Genomic DNA, 22,219 nt, shown 5'->3' on the forward strand with positions numbered 1-22,219 from the left:
CCTCGCTACGTTCGAGTCACCGACTACCAGAACCCTCCTGCGCTCTAACCGTTCCCGTCCTGGCTGCGACTGCTGCCCTCCGGATCGCACTAGCTGCCTCTCTTGCCGTTGTACGCTACTGTCGCGCGTCACAATGCCCGTTCTTACCTCTCTCTCTCTCTTCCCTGCTCAAAGCCTGCTGCGCTACAGTACTTTAGGATCGACGAGCCTCGTCCCCCACCTGACACTGCTCCAAACCGGGGTGCCCTGCCGGCCGCGACCTGAGCGCTTCTACGTGCTCTTCTAGCTGGGCCCGCTTTTCCCGCTCCTCTTTCAGCTCACGCACAATTCGCTCCAACAAGTCGTCATTATCCCCCTCCCTCTTAAGCGACTCGGTGACATGAGTTTCTAACTTAATCCGTTTCCCTCGTTCCACCTTCAGGTCCCCTTTCAGTGCCTTCATCCTAGCTGTCCATTCCCCTTTCAACGTCTGAACGGCCTCCTCAAAACGCTTACATAGCTTGCACACGAAGCTAACCCCATCTGCCTCGGCTGAGCTCCTGAACTCAGTCTCGTCTAAATCGCAGCAACGTTCGCACTCCTGGCACTGCACAGACTCCTCGTCCACCTTAATTTTCCTAGCTCGCCGGCCCATCGTCCGGCCGACTACGACACGTAAAAGCCCGCCAAAATTCCTACGCAAGAAACTTCCGTCACTACGCAACGTAAAAGCCAGCCAAAATTCTTACACAAAAACCTTCGGCAGTACACAACCTTAAAGCCCGCTAAAATGTCCTAGACAAAAACGTTCACTACAAAAGCCGGCCAAAATTCCTACAGAAAAATCTTCGGCACTACGCAACGTAAAAGTCCGCGAAAATTGCTGCACAAAAACATTCGGCAATACGCAACTTAAAAGCACGCCAAATTTTCTACACAAGAACCGTTGGCCTACGCAACGCAAACGCCCGCCGAAATTCCTACACAATAACCGTCGGCACTACGTACCGTAAAAGCCCACCAGAATTACTACACAAAAGCCTCCGGCACTACGCAACGTAAAAGCACGAAAAAAATTCCTACACAATAACCTCCTGCACACGCATTTCCACTGGCCTTCCTACTCTTAGCACGTTTTAAAACTACCGCCCGTCAGCATGTAGAAGAGCAAATACCAAAAAGTGCTTAGGTTCGGACGTAGTCGCTGGAGCTCCGGAAAAAGCGTCCTCTTTCGACGGCGCCACGAGTAGCACAGCGAAACGCCGCCTGTCACGGCGAGAGCAAAGAATGGACAGCTGGAAGGAGGCTGCCGCGGGAAAATTCCACACGCTAATTTCCGCCGCTGGCAGGTGGCGTGTGGAGAGCTGCGCTCACACTTCGCATTACCGACTACCGTAATCATCTATCAACTTTTTGGCCATGGTGACAGCGTGAGCAAACGTTTACTCAGTTCGAGCAAATTTCGTTTGGGCACCGCTGCACTGAAATGAGCATTAGCACGAAGCCCAGAGATATCGAGCGCTCAAACAGAATTGACGCAAGTCAGCCCAACAAAAAGAAACGTCGACTATCGAAAATTTCGCGCATTTCAAAGATACAGAGCGCGTACTGGGCCAGAAAGCTCTAAGGGACAGGCGTTATCATAACTAAGTGATTTTCAGCAAACTGTGTTTGAAAGAACACACCTCATTCTATTACGCAGACACTAATCTGGTCGATGGAAGCTTCGTTCTAAAAGCATGGAAATCGACAAAAACGCTTCAATTTCTGACCATGCTAGCCAGAAAGTCATCCTACTCCCTACATGACTGTTTGCCAAGTCAAACCAAAGCAGAATAAATCACAACTATCTCTTACTGCTAGACGCTAATACTAGAAGCATTATCCCAAAATGTGGCTCCCTTCTTAACCTCATTGACACTGTCAGTAGTAATATTGCTGTAGAAACTGAATTCTAGTTGCATTCCTTAGTTCCTAATTATGATTTTTTCTCTCTAACAACCTGTATATACTACGGCCGCGATTATGGCGGTAAACGCGGAAGTGGTTTGTTTATCACCGCACATAGCAACCTCCATTTCTCTAGCCTTGTTATACCCCGCCTGCTTGAGGCTGCCTTTATACCTTGCGGTGTGTTTTCTCACCCGTAACAACTGCAGCTCTCTACCGGCCACCAGATCTCGGTGATTCCTTCGTTTGAAGATTTTCATGTAGCGCTGCACGACCTAACTTGATTACGCCCCCATACGCCTATACTAATTCTTGTCGAGTTCAACTTCACCGTTGTAACCGGAATACATAGTACGCTCTAAGCCTTAAACGCTAGCCAGGCAAACTCACAAGTCTGCTAACATACTTGAGATCCTCCTCATGTCACATTTAGATGATGTCTTGTAGTTTTCGCATTTTTCAACTCTTAGCGGCCATGTAACTATGCATGCTTCGCACCAGTGGCGTCCTCCAGGCGCCGGAAAGTTAAAAAAAGTAACGATGTGCCACAGAAGAGATTATTCAAAAATAAGAAACCACGCACTTGGTTCTGTAACTAGTCCCTAATTTATTTTCAGCAGAGATCCATATAGAACTAATAGACCCTTTTTGAACTAAAATACAGGAAGTTATTCAAACTCATGTACCCACAATCACTGTAGCCGAGAACGTAAGGTCCCCATAATTAGAAAACACTCGTACCCTTGTAATTAAAGAAAGAAACAGATATTTTCTGAGGAAAAGGGTGTTACAGCACAAGAGCTCTGAAAACTATTAGGGTACAAAAAACCTCTGACTCCTTGCTGAAAAAAAGCGCTTGCTTTATTTGTTCACCGTGCCTTCCATGCTATGCAATAACCCAAAATTTGGAAAATCAGTCATCCCGCTTACTCAAATGCTTATCACTGCTCGACCTCGATGGGAACATTCTTCCATATCAGGAAAATGCCCCGGTATTAAATCCAAAGTTTTGCTTTGTGTTTACTCGACATCCTGATACCACCATGGTAGGTTTGTAATGATTTCACAACCTTTTATTGCTTCGCCTATTATTCTAACCCATGGGGTTCATAAAACCTATTGAATAACTGATGCTGACCTCATCCTTAGGTGTGGACGAAATTATTTCAAATTTTTTAAGCATAAAAAACACCGTCTGAGAAGAGATACGGTGTCCCTGGAACAAGGCCATGATTGCGTTGAACCAAAGTTCTGAGTCCGATGACCAAAAGTCGCGGAGCTTGAGAGCAGATACCTTGGACTCACGAGGTGGTGGCGTAAGTAGCGACAGAGAGGTTATATGCGCTGAAAAATCCATGGCCATGGCTTACACGACGAAAGACAGGAAATCGGAGGCAGCCGTGATCTCGAGTTCAGGGGGGCAGTAGCGGTTGAGGCAAGCACAGGTCAGGGAGAAGGGAGCGAAGACCCGAAGACGCGAAGTCCACAGTCGCCAAGTTTATGGAGAGAACCGCAGACATAGGTCGTTGTCGGGTCTCTAGAACCGCATTTAATAGGCCCTTCTCCGGCTTACATGAGCCAGATAGCGGGCCGCTGGCATTGGTTGTGCAGCCACCAAAAATCAAATGTGCTTGCGCCTCTGGGCTGATGGTGGTCTCTATCTGTGGCCGGACGACGATGGCACGCTACAATGGTATTTGTAATTTCGTCCGCTCCTGGGGCGCTGGATCTGGTGTCCAATCGCATAGCAGCATTGACCTCCTCATAGGTGAGAGGGGCATCTCTAATACTGAGTTGTGGGGGGGGGGAGGGCACGGTGTATGGAACAATGGCTGTGGGCGGGTTGTGGGTACCAATATTGTTTGCGAAGGTCATCGAGCAGAACAATTGGTCTGAACATTTTTAGGTGTGGGCTATGGTTTGGAGGTTGCGATGGGTGGCAGCTTTGGTGGTGTACGAGTTGAGAGGGCCCAAAAGGATGGTTCAGGTTTTGGCTGTGCTTAGTCTACCCTTGACAGAATCAGAAATCTGGAGCCAATTTTGGGAGGAGAGTTGGGAGGAGTATTCTTTGTCTGCCTCCGGGAAGTGTGCTATAGAGCGCTCGAGTGTGCGAGTGTGCTTTTGTCGTCGCCATCTACACAGGAGGTCATACCGTGCCTCCCAGAGGTGTTGGATGTGGCTTCCAGATTAGGGGTATTCTTCTATGCGTTGAAGGCTGCGGGTGTGTTAGGAGTGACGCTCGTATAGGGGTTGGATCTGTTTTGCTACTTCTGCTATTGATGAGGATTTTGGTGCGGTCTCCCTAAATTTGTGCCAGCTCGCAATGCGCATGATGCCCATGGGTTTTCAGTTTTGATGGGACGGGATGCTGGTGGACAGAATAAAATGGCCGTTCCTAGGGCCTCCCCTAGGTTGGTCCAGGCAGGTCGTGGAATATTCTGGGTGTAAGTGAGATCGGGGAAGGTATTACGGTAGGTGCTGTTGCCAAGATGGGTGGGTGAGGTGAAATCGGTGAGGAGATTTAGTCTTCGTTCATCTACTGCGTGATATACGGCGGCCCCCTTAGCGTTATCGGTGCGGCTGGCTCATGTACCGTGGGAGGCGTTGAGGTCTTCCAGGTCGACAAGGCAATAGCGCTGTGCCAAGTCTTAATATATGAAGACGAGAGCACCCATCGAGGCCTGCTTCTGCTTAGGGGGCCCATAAACACTGAGAATGAAACTGTTCTGTCTTGTGCCGTTTTGCGGAATAACCTCTACAAGCACGTGGCCAAGACGGTCTTGTTGCAGAGTGTAAGGGATTGCTTTGTTCATAGTATGTTGTGGCCAAGTAATACACCAGGGTGGCAAAATCCTGTTCTGGTGAGAGAGTGCGTTGTCGGTTATGGCCACCGAGATCAGGCCACACCCCAGGCCAGCTTATGCAATTCCATCGACACGCGGAGCTTTTTTTTCAAACCTGGTGGAGGATCGCGCGGCACCGGGATTCGAGTCCCGGTCCTCTAGCACGCGAGGTGGATGCTCGACCTCTAGGCCATTGCTGCATAGCGGATGACATTGCCTTGACTCCCTCAGGAGATCAACTGCAAATCACGCTCAATGAGTTAGAGAGACAGCTGAACGGTGGGTCTAAAAATTAAGCTTCAGAACACCAAAGTGATGTTCAACCGTCTAGCAAGAGAACAGCAGTTCACAATTAGTAGTGAGGTGCTGGAAGTGATAAAAGAATACATCTACTTAGGGCAGGTAGTGACTGCTGATCTGAATCATGAGAGAAAAATAACTAGAAGGATAGAAATGGGGTGGAGCGCATATGGCAGGTTCTCTCAGATCATGAATAGCAGGTTACCAATATCCCTCAAGAGAAAAGTGTAAAACAGCTGTATCTTCCCGGTACTCACCTACGGGACAGGAACGTGAAGGCTAACGAAAAGGGCTAAGCTTAAGTTAAGGACAACGCAGCGAGCCATGGAAATAAAATTGATAGGCGTAACGTTAAGAGACCGGAAGCAGGCAGAGTGGGCGAGCGAACAAACGCGTGTTAATGACATCCTAGTCGACATCAAGAGGAAGAAATGGGCTTGGGCAAGGCATGTGATGCGAAGGCAAGATAAACGCTGGTAATTAAGGGTAAGGGAGTAGATTCCAAGAGAAGGCAAACGTAGGGCGGCAGAAGGTTAGGTGGGTAGATAAAATTAGGAAGTTTGCGGGCATAGGGTGGGCGCAGCCTGCAAAGGAGAAAGTTATTTGGAGAAACCTGGGAGATACTTTTGCCCTGCAGTTGGTGTAGTCAGACTGATGATGATGATATGGGATTGCAGTGAAGGAATTTGCGACCAAGGAATGATACTGGGGATTGGGAATAGGTTTCTATCGTGTAATATCAGCAGATGCTCGCAGATGCTTGACAGCAGATGCTCGCGCTTCTTGCAGGTAGATGACATTGTGGGAAGGGGCGACTGGGGTTTCCACTGGTCAGTGGAAACGACAGTTGCACTTGGAAAAGCTGGTTGCGTCGACCTATACAAACTGAGGTAGTTGTGTTCCTTCCATTTCCACAAAACTAGTGGAAGGCATAGACTCCGTTGATTTTGAGGAAAAGAAAGGCGCATATCTGGCTCCTTGGATTGCTGGACATCTAAATGGCGCTTTGAGGTATTCGGTCGTTACAGCGACGGTGGCGGAGCCACGCGGCCTCTTCCTGAAGCGGCGAGCCGGTGATCACTCGGCGCGGCGCGTGCAATCGCAGTCGTTTGCAGCGTAAGATACACGTCAAAAATGAGCATATTCTGTTATTATACGGAGTTCGAACATTCCAAACAGCAAACATGCTGTTTCTGCTAACATTTAAAGAGTTGATAAAGCAGTTATTAAGCGCATTCCGCAGGTTGGTACAGAGTTTCAGCCCAATGACCCGTCTCAGCGGCGTACTCTGTAGACGCCACGACATCTTGTCGTCAATGCATTCCTTTTTGTTCATTCGACCAATGTAGCGTATTACATCTGAATGAAAACAGTGCAGTGCTTATACAATGAGCTGATATGAACTATCGGTTATATTTTAAGGCGGACGTTTGCAGAAAACTTAGGTTTTTCTATCATGCTTCAGTCAATTCTGGTCTAGATTAAACACTGCTTTCTGGCCACAACGTGATTGCTAAATAGCGATATCAATGGCAAGAACTTCACAATTTTACCTTCATTTCTCGAATATAATCCGCAATGCGGATGAATAACCGCAAACGCTTCTTGGCAACTGCTGTCTGCTCACCCCATCACAGCGTTTTCCGCCGCTAGTCAAAAACACATTTTGAGCGCTAATTTCCACAGGATTACGAAGCTCGAATGACCCCTTTGCTGCCGTTTCAAAGAACAGCTACATTTAATTTTCTATTACCGCATATATGTGACCAACGTACGCTGCAGATGGACTATAGTAGGACACAATTAAGTCTGCAGTAAAGTTCCGCCCACATTACGGAGCACCGAACAGAATTTCTTCGTGAGAAAATGCAGACCCCTGGTAAAATTTTTCTGTTTACCTAAACAAGCAGCCAATCACGAGTCGAAATTGTAGGCTCAAGGATTTTGATCATTCTGGCTTGTTTGACGCTGCCCAAGATTAAAAGGTTGATTTTGGTCGCTGGTGTAATTGCTAAGGGCAGTTATTTTACGCCACGGACCTTGGCCACTGTTACCAACTGTTGATTTTCTTTTCAATTGCGTCTTTATAAGATCAGCGCGCAAGCAATAAACATAACCGTATATATGCGGGTAAGGGCTGCACTCATGTAGGCACCAAATATATTCGCAGACTTTCTGGGTTACTAAAGTAGTTTCTCTCGGCTTTCGGGTAAGTGCCGAAAGAACGAGTTGTGAACGCGCAAAAAATCACAGTTCAAAGTGTTTGTCGCACTTTACTATGCTGAGTTCGCAAGTTTCAACAGAGGTTTTGAGGCACTTACGAACAGGCGATTCCATGCCCATATCGATAAAAATTTATTTCGAGCCTGTAATGCAGCCAAATTTAAGGATAGGATCTTATTAACAACCAAACATTTACTTCTGCTTATATAGACTCTAAAAATCGCGCGAAAGGTGCCACAACGTCAGGAAGACGCTTTGCTTCTATAGAGACGCACGCTATGGCATCGGCGCCATCACCGCCTCGTCCGCCTTGTCGCACAGCCGCCGTGGCACCTATAGGAGCAGGAATGACCGAATGGAGCGGCGGCCTATTGCTCCAGGAGGGTTGGTGACGCCAGTTGCGCGCCGTGTTTCGGCCACGGGTTTCTGATGACGGTCGGGTGTTCCATATTGAGCCAAGCAACGCGCGCGAATTTACACAAACCCGGTATATTGAGCCCTGCCATCCCGCCTGCTTACACAGCTACTGCCAGTAGACCTGGCGTTACATTCGCCGGATGTCAGCGCGGAACACGCGTTGTGTGGCCAGTCGCCATTTGATATAGCATCAGAAATACAGTCATCCGCATACAAATAACGGGAACAGGAACGTATTATTGCAATTTTAGTATTTTCTCAATCTTGAGCTTTTCGTTCGCTATGTCTTCATTGCCAAATCCTCCCCGACCGCCTTTGTAGTAATGATCCACAGTTACGACGTCGGAATGCAGTATGTTTGTGCATGCTAAATACAGTAAACGGGAAGACGCCAGCACATCTTGCAACTTTTTGTTTTTAATAGAGCAGATCACCAACACACCGGCTAACGTCATTTTTTTTACGTTATTTCTTCATAAACATGCGGCTGATCCTGCATTTGTACTGCTTGGCTCAAGTCTACTGCGAAATGCAGCCTCTAATTTTCGGATTATTCTCAGACACGCCTCGTTTCTTCATGTCAAGGCGGCCAAAAGAAATTCGCGAGTTAGATTTTTGAAGATGAGCACTCTCTTGTTTTAGGGCAGCGCCGATGAACGTGTAATTTCATTTCTTGCTTTAACTGCATGAAAGCTTTACATACGTCGTGATCGCTGATTTTATGCAAGAATTTAAGCTTTTTAGTGTGAAAAATCAGTCAGAACAAACATAATTCAAGCCCTCATAGCTGTAATGAGTTTATATTTGCACTCTCGGCAGCGAGAACCGGCGGCCGGCTTGTGCTCTGCAAAGAATTTATTATGCCGTTGTTTTTTTGCGAACACACCCCCTGTCTAGTTAGGGAATACAAGGCACCTTAAAGCAATTGAGATTCCAGGCAGATGCCTTACATCATTACGCCGAGCTCAAATGTTTTCCCCAGCCGCATCGCTTAACAACTTGATGCCGTTAGTATATTTGACAAACAAGACTTTCGAGAAAATCCGTAATTGTTCAGCATAAAAGATAGAAATTTTTCTTTGCGATCTTATCGTGTTTTATTAAAGTACTGAACATTTGAATATTCTTTTCTCAATGCGTAATAATTTCACAACAACGGGTTAAGAGCCTACGGCTCTCCGACGTTGTTTTGGTAGTATGAGTGCATGGAGCCTAGGACCGTGGCCCGGAGGGATCGGTTGGATGGGGTCCAGGCACGTGCCACTCCAAAGCCTATTTGTCTCCGGGAAGCAGAGACAGCCAACCGGGCAGTCCATTCCCCTTAGCAGCGGATTGCACTGATCCATGAAAGAAAAGTTTCTGGTCAGAATTTGCAGGTGGAACGTTTTAAAAATTATTGCAACGTGTAATCTATAACGAAATGTTTGATTCAGCAAATGCACGACGCACAAAAAATTTTTTACACAGCTTCATGTGACCGCAGGGGCAAAGAAGAAGCATCACTAGTCGGCACCATTATTGATGCATTCATATGGTGAAATCAATAGGCATCATCCAAGTAGCTTCTGAGGCAGAGATTACGCTCACCTGTATACCATACAATCGTTCACTGCGTGAAAAGCACGAGCACTTTTGTAGGTGCTTTAGCTTTTGGTGGTTTGGCAGCAGACTCGCTAATCAGTAAAGCGATGTGACAGCTGTTCAAAAGTCATCGCATTTAACTGCGTCATTAGGTTTCGTTTTGGAATGGTGGCCTAGTTTATCGCCGATTTTCTTGAAACCGACGTCACGCTGCGGTGGCGCCGGGAACTAGTCCAAGAGGGACCACCACGCGCGGAACTGCATAATTTGCACCGAAGCATCAGTGCTTCGCTGGCACATGCAGACGTTGCTGTTACAGTTTGCTTGTAAATCTATATCTTAGCTGTTGCGCGGATGTTTCCGCACTCCAGAGGTAAAAAAAAAACTCAGTGGCATTGCGACAGTTTTCTGATGATAGTAATACAGAGAACATGGAAAGAAAAAGTTTCAGTGCTCCTGCAGAATGCTTGCAAGCCTCTCTCTCCCCGCTCTCAGTCAGTTCTAAATTGAAACATTACATGCGTTGTAAAGGAATCTGCACATAAAGCTATTGTTCCGGCTTCGACCTCCCAGTCGACAGTACCCCTGTCGTTGCGTAGTCCAATGTGTCAGCCTATATCCTAATATTGCTCCTTTTCCCCTTCTTAACGCTCTTCAGGAATTCTCCACCTGTGTCTTCGCCACTCCGCCTTAGTGGGTGCGTGCCATCTTTATTTAGGCAAACCAACCAAGCATGCATGACACGGCCGTTCTTCTGAGGCATCAAGCCTGTATTTCGAAAGAATCTTCTTGGACCAGAAGAGCCCGTGTAAATGCGCGCCGCTTTTAGCGAACATCACTGTGGACTCAAGTATAACGGGATCATTCCAAGCGCAAATCTGTTTGTGGATGGCTGTATTTCAAATTACAGGCATTATCAAATAGTCAGTGAATGGTTACATGGCGCTTTGTTATCCTTGAAAATTGGGGCATAGCATTATTATGATTCCGTTCGAAATTTAACACTGACTCTTCTTGCAGTTTATTATCTGCTTATATGCCCTCCTTTCAACCTGAATCAGTAAAAGAGACCATGTGACGGCAAAGATCGAACAGAATCAATTCATCACCATCATTAGCCTGACAACGCCCACTGCAAGAAAGACCTGTCTTATGAATCCACAATCAACCCTGCCCTTTACAAACTGCGACCACCGTACCCTATCAAAAACGCAAACGAAAATTTTATTTTGTCACAACAGGCATTCCTGTAGTATTTTGAGACCTCACAACAGAAATTCTTGTAGTAACAATAGGATTCTTTTAGTATTGAGCAGTCTCCTGTCGTAACAATAGAGCCAGTTCTGTCACATCAGACAATTTCTCCATACTACACAAAAATCTGTCGTAATGACAGGAGGGCAAAAATTTCTGTTGTATGTTGGGACCGGCTCAGTTGTGTTTTTCCACTGAGTATGCCCGCAAGCTTCTTAAACTCATCCGCCGACCTAACTTTCTTCCGCTCCTTGCTACGCTTGCCTTCTCTTAAAATCCACGCTGTCACCCTTAACGACCGGCTGTTATCTTGCCTTCGATTTACATGCCCTGCCCAAGCCCAATTCTTTCTCTTGATTCCGAATAGGATATCATTGGCCCGCATGTGTTTCCTCACCCCCTCTGCCCGCTTCCGGTCTCTTAACGTTAGACCTATCTTTTTTTTTTCATGGCTCGCTGCGTTGTCCTGAACTTAAGCTGAACCCATATCGTTAGCCTCCACATTTCTGCCCCATAGGTGAGTGCCGGTAAAGTACTGCTGTTGTATATTCTTCTCTTGAGGAATATTGCTAAATTGCCATTCATGATTCGAGAGAACCTGCCATATGCGCACCACCCAATTCTTATTATTTTAGTTATTTCCCTCTCATGAACCAGCAGAATCAAATAATAATACCTTTATCACAGCGACCTTATATACTTTCTCATTACAAGCTTTCCATCTACTACTTAAGAATAAACTGGGAACGGCAGGGTTTTTTTCTGCGTGAAAAGATTTCGCGGAAGAGGCGACGTCAGTCTTCACGCATTCCACAACTACACACAGATACAGATATATGTTCATATCCAAAAGGGACACAGAAACGTTCAAACAGTTATGCGTCTTTCTTTAACCAGCAATTCGTAGTTTTTACTACCCAGAGGCACTAAGTATTTTGATTGTTTTTTTCAGTTGCAAAACGAAATTTTTTTTCCTTCACGGTAGCATGACTGGAAATATTTGTCTGGTTTGTATTTTTGTTTTCAGAGGCAAGTGCTGCATAGGTGCTTGGGCACCCCACCGAGAAGCGTTCTTAGGGGGAGTGGCTCAAAATCCAGAACAAACATCTTGCGTCGATGCTGCGAAATGCGCCGTTAATAAAGAAGATGACCCCGCATGCACTGGAATCGTCCAAGCTAAACTTTATAGTAGCAACCTCTTTACGCACCAATGCTGGGAGAGTGCAACGATGTAGACTTGCAAAACTTTATTGATTCAAATACCATTAGTGCAAGGTACATTCAATGCGCATGCGTGGGACCAGGAGTGATGTGACGTCGACTTTTCCTCCGTGCGGCTCGCACATGCACTGTACTGTGACCCTTTTACCGCAAAAGACCGTGCCAATGCCTAATGGGCTCGACGCAGCCTGCAATGGTGAGGGTCGAAGAAAGCGGCGATGAGCGGATTAGACCAATTATACATGCACGTAAGTTCTTTCCTGTGCAGGCCACACGCGGGCTTCACATAGCGGAATTAAGTGAACCATATCATTTGACGACGGGCACATATGGGCCAATGGTACGTCATATTTATGGTTTGGTTTACGGGGGTGTAAGTTCCCGAGGCGACTCTGGCTATGAGGGACGCCGTGATGAAGGGCTTCGGAAATTTAGACCACCTGGGGTTCTTTACCGTGCACTGACATCGCACTGCACGCGGGCCTCTAGAATTTCGTCTCCAATGATATTCGATCGCCACGACCGGTACTGATACCGCGTCTTTGGCGTCAGAAGCCGAGCGCCATAACCACTGAGGCACCGCGGTGGCCGGTACGTCATGCGCACCCACCTTTAGTTGTCATTCTTGCAACACATCATGGGTACGTAAATATACGACAACTCAAAACATCAGCTCTGCAACATTACCTGATTTTTTGTGAGTGGCATAGGATTATGAAATCATGTACACTTCGGGTATGTGTCATACACTTCACGAAGGTCTCCGAATACGTAGATCTGCAGTCTCGTGCGTGTACCATCACGTACGTCTGTGATCACGTAGGCCTACGATCGCTTAGGCGTGTGATCTTGTATTATCATTGTCACTCCCACGCACCACCCCGCACTGGAACGATCTTCCGGATTGGATCGTCCTGCAGCGTAATCATGACACCTTTCGCGAACATCTACTCAAACACTTCGTTGATAACGCTTAGCACGCCATTTGTATGCTCATGATTCATATAACTTTGTTTTAAGCTACTTGAAACTATTGCTTCCCCGGAGTGTTCATGCGCAGCTATCCTCATGTGTGCCTGAATTGTTTTCTTTCACTTTTGTGTAACTCTTGTTGCATTTCCCCTATTTTTGTTCCATGATGCATAGTTGTATCGTCACTTTATAACTTTTTGTAAACGACATATGAACTCACTTGTTTTTGTCGGTTTGGTTGCCATTTTAGTATGCTTTTGATTACGAACCTATTTTACACTAACTTCTGTATTTGACCCCCTCTTACACGATGCCTCTAGGAGGCCTGTAAGGTATGTGTAAATAGATAAATAAATAAATGAAGTGCAAATGAGACAACCGAGACAAGAACAAGCAAATATGAAGCTCTTAGCCATGGGAAGCTCAATGCTACAGCGCAAGTTATTTTAAAATCAAAGGCGTGAGGACTCTTCTCGAGAAGTGTTAATCGCCCTCGCTTGCATTTCCACTCCAAGAACTAATAAGTTGGTGTCTTTGGCTTGGCACCTTAGTGTTCTTGTTCGCGTTTCATTTATTGCTGATAGTACGCGTATGATCACGTAAGTGCACGCAGCAATAATTGCTTTTGGAACTCTCGTGCATATCCCTTATTTTTTTCAATAGGGAATATGCCGTAAAAATGAATCATACCCTTCTAACGCAGTGTAGGTGAGGGTAAAATGGATCCATTGGGCCGACCGCCCTGAAATAGAAGAACAGAAACATAATAAGTGCAATTAAGCCGCTCCGAATTTTATTAGGTGGCAGAAACGCAACATTAGGACTGCAAAAGCAAAGCAGCGCGTTTGAAGAATTTAGTCAGAGACAATCGGAGCGCCCTTATCATGTTCACCCGAAATCAATGCCGCAAGAGGCCTCCCCATTCCCGCCACTTTCATTCGAATAGGCGTTGTTTTAGGAACGTGCGGATTGTGTCGATTTTAGGAAGGCGCAGATTGGTGTCTGGACGAAGTAAAAGAAGATTAGAAGCTTTTCACTCTCTGGACGGGTGACCAACTGAGTACATCATCGTGATTCAGCCTGAGGACATCATCATCATCATCATCAACGGAGTACAACTGGAGGTCTACGCTTCCTGCCCTCGCATCAAGCGTCCACACGCTACCACACTCGTATATATAGTGCGGTTGGCCGATAGTCGGGATGCTCAACAGTCTAGTCATTCCGCTATGAAAACATCTACGACGCTATACGACGCAGCGGTACACATGGCAGTGTTGCGGGCAGCGTCTAATAGCGGGCGTCTATTCCGTCTGTACACGCTAAATTTTTTAACCGCCTTAAAACACAGTTGCTTCAGGCTGGTTATTTCGCAGTCGCCAAACGCAGATTTCTATGCCGCAAAAATGGCTGTGGTTTAACTCTTATAAACCGAGTTAGAGCGAAATCACTGCCTGTTAGCAGGTTCTGCCAAAGCCTTCATCTGTCACCTTTCCTTGGCCTGCAACCGTCGCTTAGCGAGTCGTTGCTCGTGTTCTTCCTCTGCTTCGGCTGCTCCTTTGGCTCGACTAGCTTCTCGCTTTCTCTGCAACCGCAGCCTGTCTAGCCACGTCTGCAGGGTGCTCTGACTTAGCCTGCTGTCTATAGACGAAGGTTCTCGCAGGCGTTACGACCGCACTGCCCGCCGCGCTCTCCTCCATGGCGAAACTGAACGTGGGCAGCTGCTTGATCTCCATATTAGGCGAACGGCTAGTCACGTGGTTAGTCATGGCTGCAGCTGCAGCGCATCACGTGGTATGACGTCCGGCCTCACCTCCGGCCGCAATCCGGTTGAAGGACATGCGGCAACAGTCGATGACCTTGGCAAAAGATGGAGTATTGGAGCTTTCGCTCCACAATCCTAAAATGCCAGTGTGATGTAAAGAACCAAGGGGAGTGACTGAACCGCAGGAGATATAATTTCGCAGCCCTTTACTATGTCGCTTCTTCGAGACCGCATGTTGTTTTGGAATTTAAAACCTTGCATATAAGGGTGCGGCAGATATCTGAGAACGCGCAGTAAAGGTGACACAGCAACCTGTATATTACAGTTACAAATCCAACGCAGTCACCCGTTGAGTAATTTACTTAAAAGTGTGAATGTTAATGTAAATACTTCAACCTTAGGCTTTTCTTTGTGGCTTGCTATTCTCCACCTCACGGCCCTGCCATTGTGTTGGTCACCACGAGGAGTTATTTCTTCGGATTCTTGCCATTTAGAAGTAAATAAATTTTGCTACAAGATTCGCGATCACATCCAAGTTTTTCCTTGCCATTCGGATGTTTCTATCGAGATACAGATAATTTTTCCAAAAATATTCCCACACTGCCGCGTCGTCGAGAGCAGATGTTATAATGAAATGCACTGTAGGAAAGGTGTACCGCATTCTAGGACGGCAGATTAGATACTGATAGCTCCACACGCGCCTTGGGGAGCGCCTCTCCTCAGCCACTTTTCTTTCTTTGGATACTGCATGCCCAACTTTATTTGCCGTTTTTTATGTATATGGTGACCTGCACAACCAGCGCTCGCCACGTCTGGTGGAAGAGTGTATTGTACAAGTATGGACTACAGAGAGTCCGGAGCCTTTCGCCTCAGCTTGACGCCGCCGTCGCCGCATCCGCTGGCCCCCACGTTCAAGACCAACGAACTAAAGCTGGTCACTGACAAGGCGGATGAAAGTCGCCACGGGACCTGTGCGCTAGGGTTCGCGCTCACGACGTAATGACGGGAAACCCCTCGGCGCTGTCGCCTCGCTTATCTAGTGCCACCAGGTCTGCGCGTGCTCTACTCTGGCTACACGGCAAAACTTAGGCACCATCGCTCCGCGTGTCGGCTTTGGCCACCACGTGACCATGAACACTCATGCACTGCCCTGGAACAAAGGTACGCGAGAAAGATAGCGATGTCTGTTGAGAATACATTGACTTTACTCATTGGCGTAAAATACATGTTCGCTAAATACATGTGTCCGCAAACCATCAACTCAGCCTTCTTAAAATCGCAAAGGATAAGGTAGGAATCGAACTGTAGAGAAAACCGCCTTTGTTGGTGTTTAGAGTTGAATTCCGCAGAGAACTGTGCATCACTTCCGAAGTGCTCTTGTGAATGTCAGATGCAAATTGAAACTTGGAAGAACCATGCCCCAAGAAATACGTTTCTTTTTAATGTGACTGTTTAATTGTTTTACAGATCAAATAAGCAAGCCCAACATCGCGACTGTGCGTTCGGTCAGCCGAGCCCGTACAAGCAAAATGTGCAACATTAAATGTTGCTTTGCTGACGCTTCTCTTCGTGCATTTGCTTGTTATTTAATGCCTCATAATAGCAATTAACATGAATAGGTAGTTTGTTCTGCGCACCAATGTCATCTTTACGAAATGTTAGAATGCAAAAAGCTTACGACGGCTACGGGCTAGTTTCTAAAATATTAATTTTAATAGATAAGAAGATCAGAAGTTGCTTAATGCCTACTTTACACGTTGTAGCTTAGGGCGGCGTCTTCTGATCGGGAGTGGAATGCGGCCAGACTCATTACCATTTTGATTTGAGATTTAGCGGTGCCTAGCCGCCCAAATGGTTCAACTAAGGCTGCAAAGATGCTGCGTTGCTAAGCTATGGAAATTAAGTAGTTGAAGTACGCTGGGCAGTGGTGGTGCTGGTGGTGGAGAAAATATTTATGGGCAGATACACTTACAGGGGCTTAAGGCGGAACCGCATGGCGCGTTTTCCGCGAGCGAAAAACGCGACGCGCGGTGGACGCCCGCGTTGCCGTCAACGCGCGAGCACCCGCACGTAAAAAAGGGAGCGGCGCCTTCGCGGCGCGTTTTCCGGGTTGCCAGACAACGTAACTCCCAACGACATGAATTGTCCCTGCTACCGCATATGTAATATGCCCTTAAACTTACACAACACTGCAATAGAAATATTCTAAGTGTAATTACACAATGACATTTTTTTTTCCGAAGTATATTTATCAAGCTTAATTTCAAGCAGGAAGAGAGTGTGCGAAACTGCGACTATGTACTTTCTGCATGCCAAGAGGCCGCTGCTTGTTTACAACTCGACATAGAAAATGGAGTGTCGGGCGCTTACTACAGAGCAGAAGAGGCGGTCGCGTATATCCCACAGGACGCGACGCCTCTCCACTTCCGTGATAAGGGCCTCGTTGAAGACTGCTTTCTCCATTTTCGATGAACACGATGCGCGCACGAAACAGTAGCACGTGTTTTTCACGTGCGCGCCGGTTCTGCAGAGCGAAAAAAAAATGCGCCGAAGAGGTTCCGTCGAGATGCGCAGAGAGTAGGGCCATCTAGTGTCAAAACCAATAACCAAATATGCCACGTGACCAAATACCACGTGACTTACTTGAAATCTGATTGGCGGACGCGCCCCGGACGCGCCGCGCGAGGCGTTTTTTTCTCCTCCGAGTAGCAGCACGCGGCGGCGCGATTTCGTGACGGATCATACTGGGCACGCGTCAAAATGACGCGCGCGTCCCACCATCCGCGCGTCAATCGCGCCTGAAATCGCGCCATGCGGTTCCGCCTTTATGCATGTACTGACCCAGAGGGGGTCAGCCCTTACAAGTAATAAGTGTAGGTCCACCCCAATGTCGTCGGCCGCCGCCCGGGCTCGCCCGACCAAGGCCCGTTAGACCTGCAGGTCAGAGTAGCCGAGTAGGGTCGCCTCCCAGTCCTCCCGGGTTGGGTAGGGGTGAGGGGGGCTAGCTGGGTTGGAGGGCCAGGCCCACATTATGTGGTAGATGTCCGAAGACTTCTCCGCACAGTGCAGACAGCTGCCCGAGAAAGAAGGGTCGAAATGTTTGAGAGCTGCCGGGCACAGTAAAGTATTAGAATGCAGGCGGAGCAGAAGCCGCTCCTCCGCCTTTGAGAGACCTTTGCACGGGTGGGGATAAAGTGGCCAGATTCATAAAGTAAAACCATGTCCTTGAAGGAGTAAGCTGGAGTGTATTCGAGTTCCTGATCGTCGGGGCCTAAAGGGAATGCCCAGTGAGAGAGTGCGCGGGCGGCGGAGTCAGCTGCCCCATTTCCCTCAAGGCCCATGTGAGCAGTAGTCCAAACGATATTCCGGGGAGCGGGGTCTCTGGTGTAGTCGCTGTTTTGGAAAGGCGGTAGGCTATTTACGGTACCCAGCACTGCTCGACGTTCTGACAGACTCCTAGCGAGTCGGAAATAATTGTTTTGGAAGTGGGATGAGATGCAGCCGATGCATCGGCGACTTCCTCCGCGTGTGTTATGCCACGGACACGGTAAGGTGGGGGAGGGCATTGGTTTTTGGGGAAAGAACTAGCGCAGTATCTGTCTCACATATCGGCGGACACGTGAACCGCGCCGTAAGGGAAGGGATTAAGGAGGGAGTGAAAGATGAAAGGAAGAGGTGCCATAGTGGATGGTTCCGGAAAAATTTTGACCACCTGGGGATCTTAAACGTGCACTGACAATGCACAGCACAAGGACGTCTTAACGTTTCGCCTCCATCGAAACGCAGCCGCCGCGGTCGGGTTCGAACCCTGTTGCTCTGGATTAATAGCCGAGCGCCCTCACCACTGATCCACCGCGGCGGTCGTTCATTGTTTTAACGCGACAGCGTTAAGGAGATCGTGTTGCAGAAAAGCCGGTGTCGTCAGCGTCCTTGGCCGTGAGCGAGAAATGGCGCATCTCGGCAGACACCGGAACCGCGCCGTAAGGGAAGGGATCTTCCTTCCGTTACAGCGCGGTACGGGTGTCCAGCGAGAATTGTGAGACAGGCGTAATCTATTTTCCGTAAAACTAATTTTCATTTTAATTTCCTTCCCTTACGGCCCGGTTCGGGTGTCCACCGAGATATGTGAGACAGGCGTCCTTTCCTTAAATTGTCCAACTGGCCACGCGTCGCGCCGAAAGGGCGTTGACGTACCGTGGACTCACTGGCAGCGCTGCCATACGCTTTCGCGTCGCAATCTTAAAGACGAAGCTTAAGCGTCCTCCAACTTTTTTGGGCTGGAGGAGAACTGCGGCCGAGTACCGGTACATCCCCCATGGTGGGGGCCGGAGGCATCCACGTAGAATACGCAGGGTTTCAATCCATAGCGGCGGGCCAGGGCTTCCGCCCGCGCCATGCGCCGGGCATTATGGTCCTCACGGTTCATGTCCGCCTGAAGAGGGCGCACGTGGAGGGCGCCTCTACACTGGGATGGAAAACATACGCGCTGTTCCCTGCGTAGTGCAAAAATCGCGTGCCGAACCAAATATGCGCTGCTCTTTAAAGGTGGGAAGCATGATGCAAAGCTGAGCAAGAAATAGAAGTGCATTTCGACGCAGTCATCCACAGCCGTCGTAGGCATTTAGCTGCGCATTTAAACATCGATTAAAGTAGCGCGCCGATCACTTCTTAATACTCCGCACTATGGTTCAATGTTCAATAAGCTTGCTATTGTGTATAGAGGAGACTGGCGACAGACACAAACTCAGCAAGACACAAACTCAGCACAGATGCACCGAGTGTACTGTGCACTGTGCACTCTGCACGTCTACTGCAGCCTAGTCAAGGAAATGACAATTTAACCAATATTTCATATATTACTTAAACCACGGCAGGTCTTTCCGCGTCGCAGTCACATGACCGCAGGTTTAAAGGACTATACAGACACCACATTTTTGCTTCGCATTTTTTTTCTTTCAAATGATGGGTTAGAAGTTGACATTTTCAACGTCAGCAGACTGGAGCATTAAATTCGTCCTTTTGTGCCAGTTTAGTATTCCCTTTCATATTGGGGCATCGGTTACCTCGTTAATACATTGTAATTGCATGGCAAAGACGAAGCATGATTAGGAACGTAGATAGGCAGAGTGGAACGGTGGGTCAAAAAATTTGTATGCACTAAACTGAACTAATGTTCTACAGTCGCGGAAGGGAACACCGCTTTATAATAGCAAGGCGCTGGAAGTGGTAAGGTAATACGCCTACTTAGGGGAGGGAGTGACCGCAAATTCGGAGGACGAGAGTGAAATAACTAGAAGAATAAGAATGAGGTGGAACGCATTTGACAGGTTTTCTCTGGTAATGAATGACCATTTGCCAATATCCTTCTTACAGGTATACTCAGAAACAAAGGGTTGATATTAGGCTGAGGACAACGGAGCGATCCATGCAAAGGAAAATGATTGGTCCCAAGCAGCACAAGTCATCGGCCTAATATTGCAACAGGATCGTCCCATCCTGGTCCCTTGTAGGGCCAACTTTGCCAATACAGTTCCAATGTAGGGCCAATTACTTGTGCTGCTTGGGGTGTAACGTTAAGAGACCGGAAGCGGGCAGAGTGGATGAGGGAACAAACGCGAGTTAAAGTCATCCTAGACTAAATGAAGAAGAAAAGGGGCTTGGAAGGGCATGTAATGCGAGGGAAAAGTAACCAATGGCTGTTAAGGGTGACGGAGTTAATTCCAAGGGAAAGTAAGCGTAGCAGGGGGTGGCAGAAAGTTATGCAGACTGATGAGATTAAGAATTTAGCGAGAATAAGATGGCCGCAGCTGGCACAGGACAGGGTGAATGAAGAGACATGGGAGAGGCTTTTGCCCTGCAGTGGCTGTAGTCAGGCTGACGACGATAATGATTGCAGTGGGGCTAGGAAGACATATGAAACAGACTGACTATGGTTTCGACTGTTGCCGCTAACTATTTTTTCTATAGCCTCTCCACAGGTGGCGCAAGTGGTCTACAGCATGTGAAAGCCTTTGTGAGCAATTCTGAACCTCAAGTTTCTGGTAGGCGCTCAAGAGCGTGCATGTTTATAGTTCCAGCACACAGGAAATCCCAAAGAGGTGCTGTTTTTAGGGATTAGGAATCTACAAAACTAGGAACACTACGCATTCAGGCATGAAATAGTCGGCACGTTGATACTTACTCGACAACAAAGGTGAAGAGCAGAATCGAGAGAAGTGCAACGGAGGTCATTTTGTTGTCGGAGAATATGCACATAGCCATCGAAAGTGGTCGAAGCCTGTTTGTGTCACTCGTCTTGCAGCAGCATTTGCGCCTTTACAAATACGGCTTAAGATTCGTGTAATCACCTCAATGATTTTATACGCCAAATCATCCAGTCATCCGTGATGCTTCTACAAAGCTGACACGATCTTTTCTTATCCGTGCATGCATAAAACGGCGGAGATATAAGGTTTAAATTTCAAGATTTATATTCAAAACTTCTGCTTTCCCATGGCGTACAGAAGCTTAAGTGTCCATAATCGAATGCAATCAGAAAAATGCTTTCTGCACAGAATAGAGTTTGAATAAATTACGGATTTGCCAAGTCGATAAGTTGCCGCCGTGCAGTCTGAAAGGAAAACCCCGCCTAAGCTGAATACAGCGAGAAATGAAAGGACATGCCCTCAGTATTAAGAGACGTTTTGTTGGAAACGCAAACATTAATGGAAATTCACAAAGCACATTCATCAACATGTGCAACAGTTTATTTAGAATCGAAATTACGCTCAGTCATTAGCACATACGAAGACGGGCCCTCGTATTAACAGCCTTAGCACCAATCAGTTCTGATTTTACAGCGACAGTTGTTCAGCCTCTACGTCACTGGGTTTCGTGTTGGTGTAGCTTAAGTAGTCGGCATACCCATCGTGCGGCTGCCATGGAAACAACTGGGAGAGTAGTTTCGTTGGAAGGAGGGAAGCATGACTTTGAGGATATAGGAGTTGTGCGTACCGGGGAGTGGTTACCGTGGAAGAATGGAGAAGGTTATGGCGAGAGAGAAGGAATGCACAACCAGAGGATGGTGACCACCGGTTTCTGAATGATGCTAACCACCCACAGTAACCGCGGCAACCTTGTGGAGGGGATCACCTTGAAATGAGTACGGTTACCACGGTTACCGCTTAAAAGAGGAGTATGGCGAGAGCGGAGCGCGTGACCAGCAGGCGGTTAGTGCGGGAATCATTGGAGGGGAGGAAAGGTTACCGCAAAAGGAGAATGGCATTGCGAGAGGGGTTCAATGCGCAAATGGAGGGTTATTGCCGCGCTACGAACTTTGAGAGCGGTAACCGTATCAGAAGAAGTGAGAGCAATACCTCAGAAGCGGTCGCTGAATTTCACGTTGCGAAGTGGTACCGTACTGTGAGTTACTTTAGTTCAACGAGCCAAAACCAGTTGACTTCGTCATGGAGTATAAAATCGGCATCATTAGTGACGTCAAATGTTATTATCAGCCCTCTACATGCTCTGTTGCAATTTTGCCGCGTCAAGGCTTTCTAAAAAAACTATAGAGTCTTGTGAAAAAAAAAAAAACATTTTTAATCTGAAATAGTATGCTGCCTTAAGTTGGTTTTCGCAGAGAGTGAACGGAAAGCTTTGTGGAAATAGCCAAATTTTAGAAATAGGATAAAAATGCGCCGTCTCCATAAACGAACAATCGTTTTCCTTGTACAGT

At 47.4% G+C, this 22,219-nt stretch overlaps 1 protein-coding gene across 2 annotated transcripts; it reads right to left on the bottom strand.

Moving 5' to 3' along the window:
- Window positions 1–8,812: 8,812 nt before the first annotated feature.
- On the bottom strand, window positions 8,813–20,787 carry LOC144111090 (uncharacterized). Of its 2 annotated transcripts, none has more exons than XR_013309980.1 (3): window positions 18,925–18,998; window positions 13,431–13,482; window positions 8,813–9,049 (listed from the first exon to the last, which is right to left on the bottom strand). XR_013309980.1 is itself a non-coding variant. In XM_077644229.1 (3 exons), exons 1-3 carry the CDS (start codon window positions 20,764–20,766, stop codon window positions 8,873–8,875), a joined length of 309 nt encoding a protein of 102 aa, XP_077500355.1. In that variant the 5' UTR covers window positions 20,767–20,787; the 3' UTR covers window positions 8,813–8,872. The 2 variants fall into 2 exon arrangements, 1 of the variants encoding a protein (XP_077500355.1); XM_077644229.1 differs by lacking the exon at window positions 18,925–18,998 and adding an exon at window positions 20,687–20,787.
- Between the last annotated feature and the right edge of the window lie 1,432 nt (window positions 20,788–22,219).

This window comes from Amblyomma americanum, chromosome 11 (assembly GCF_052857255.1).
Source record: "Amblyomma americanum isolate KBUSLIRL-KWMA chromosome 11, ASM5285725v1, whole genome shotgun sequence".
NCBI classification, from domain to species: domain Eukaryota; kingdom Metazoa; phylum Arthropoda; class Arachnida; order Ixodida; family Ixodidae; genus Amblyomma; species Amblyomma americanum.

Bases quoted from the DNA above. Each gene is read 5' to 3' on its own strand.
- LOC144111090 (XM_077644229.1), bottom strand. From the start codon at position 20,766: ATGGCTATGTGCATATTCTCCGACAACAAAATGACCTCCGTTGCACTT. The intron at 13,483-20,686 runs GTAAGTATCAAC...CTTCTATTTCAG, and splicing joins CTCTTCACCTTTGTTGTCGA to GGCGGTCGGCCCAATGGATC. The intron at 9,050-13,430 runs GTATGATTCATT...TTCATGGATCAG, and splicing joins ACCTACACTGCGTTAGAAGG to TGCAATCCGCTGCTAAGGGG.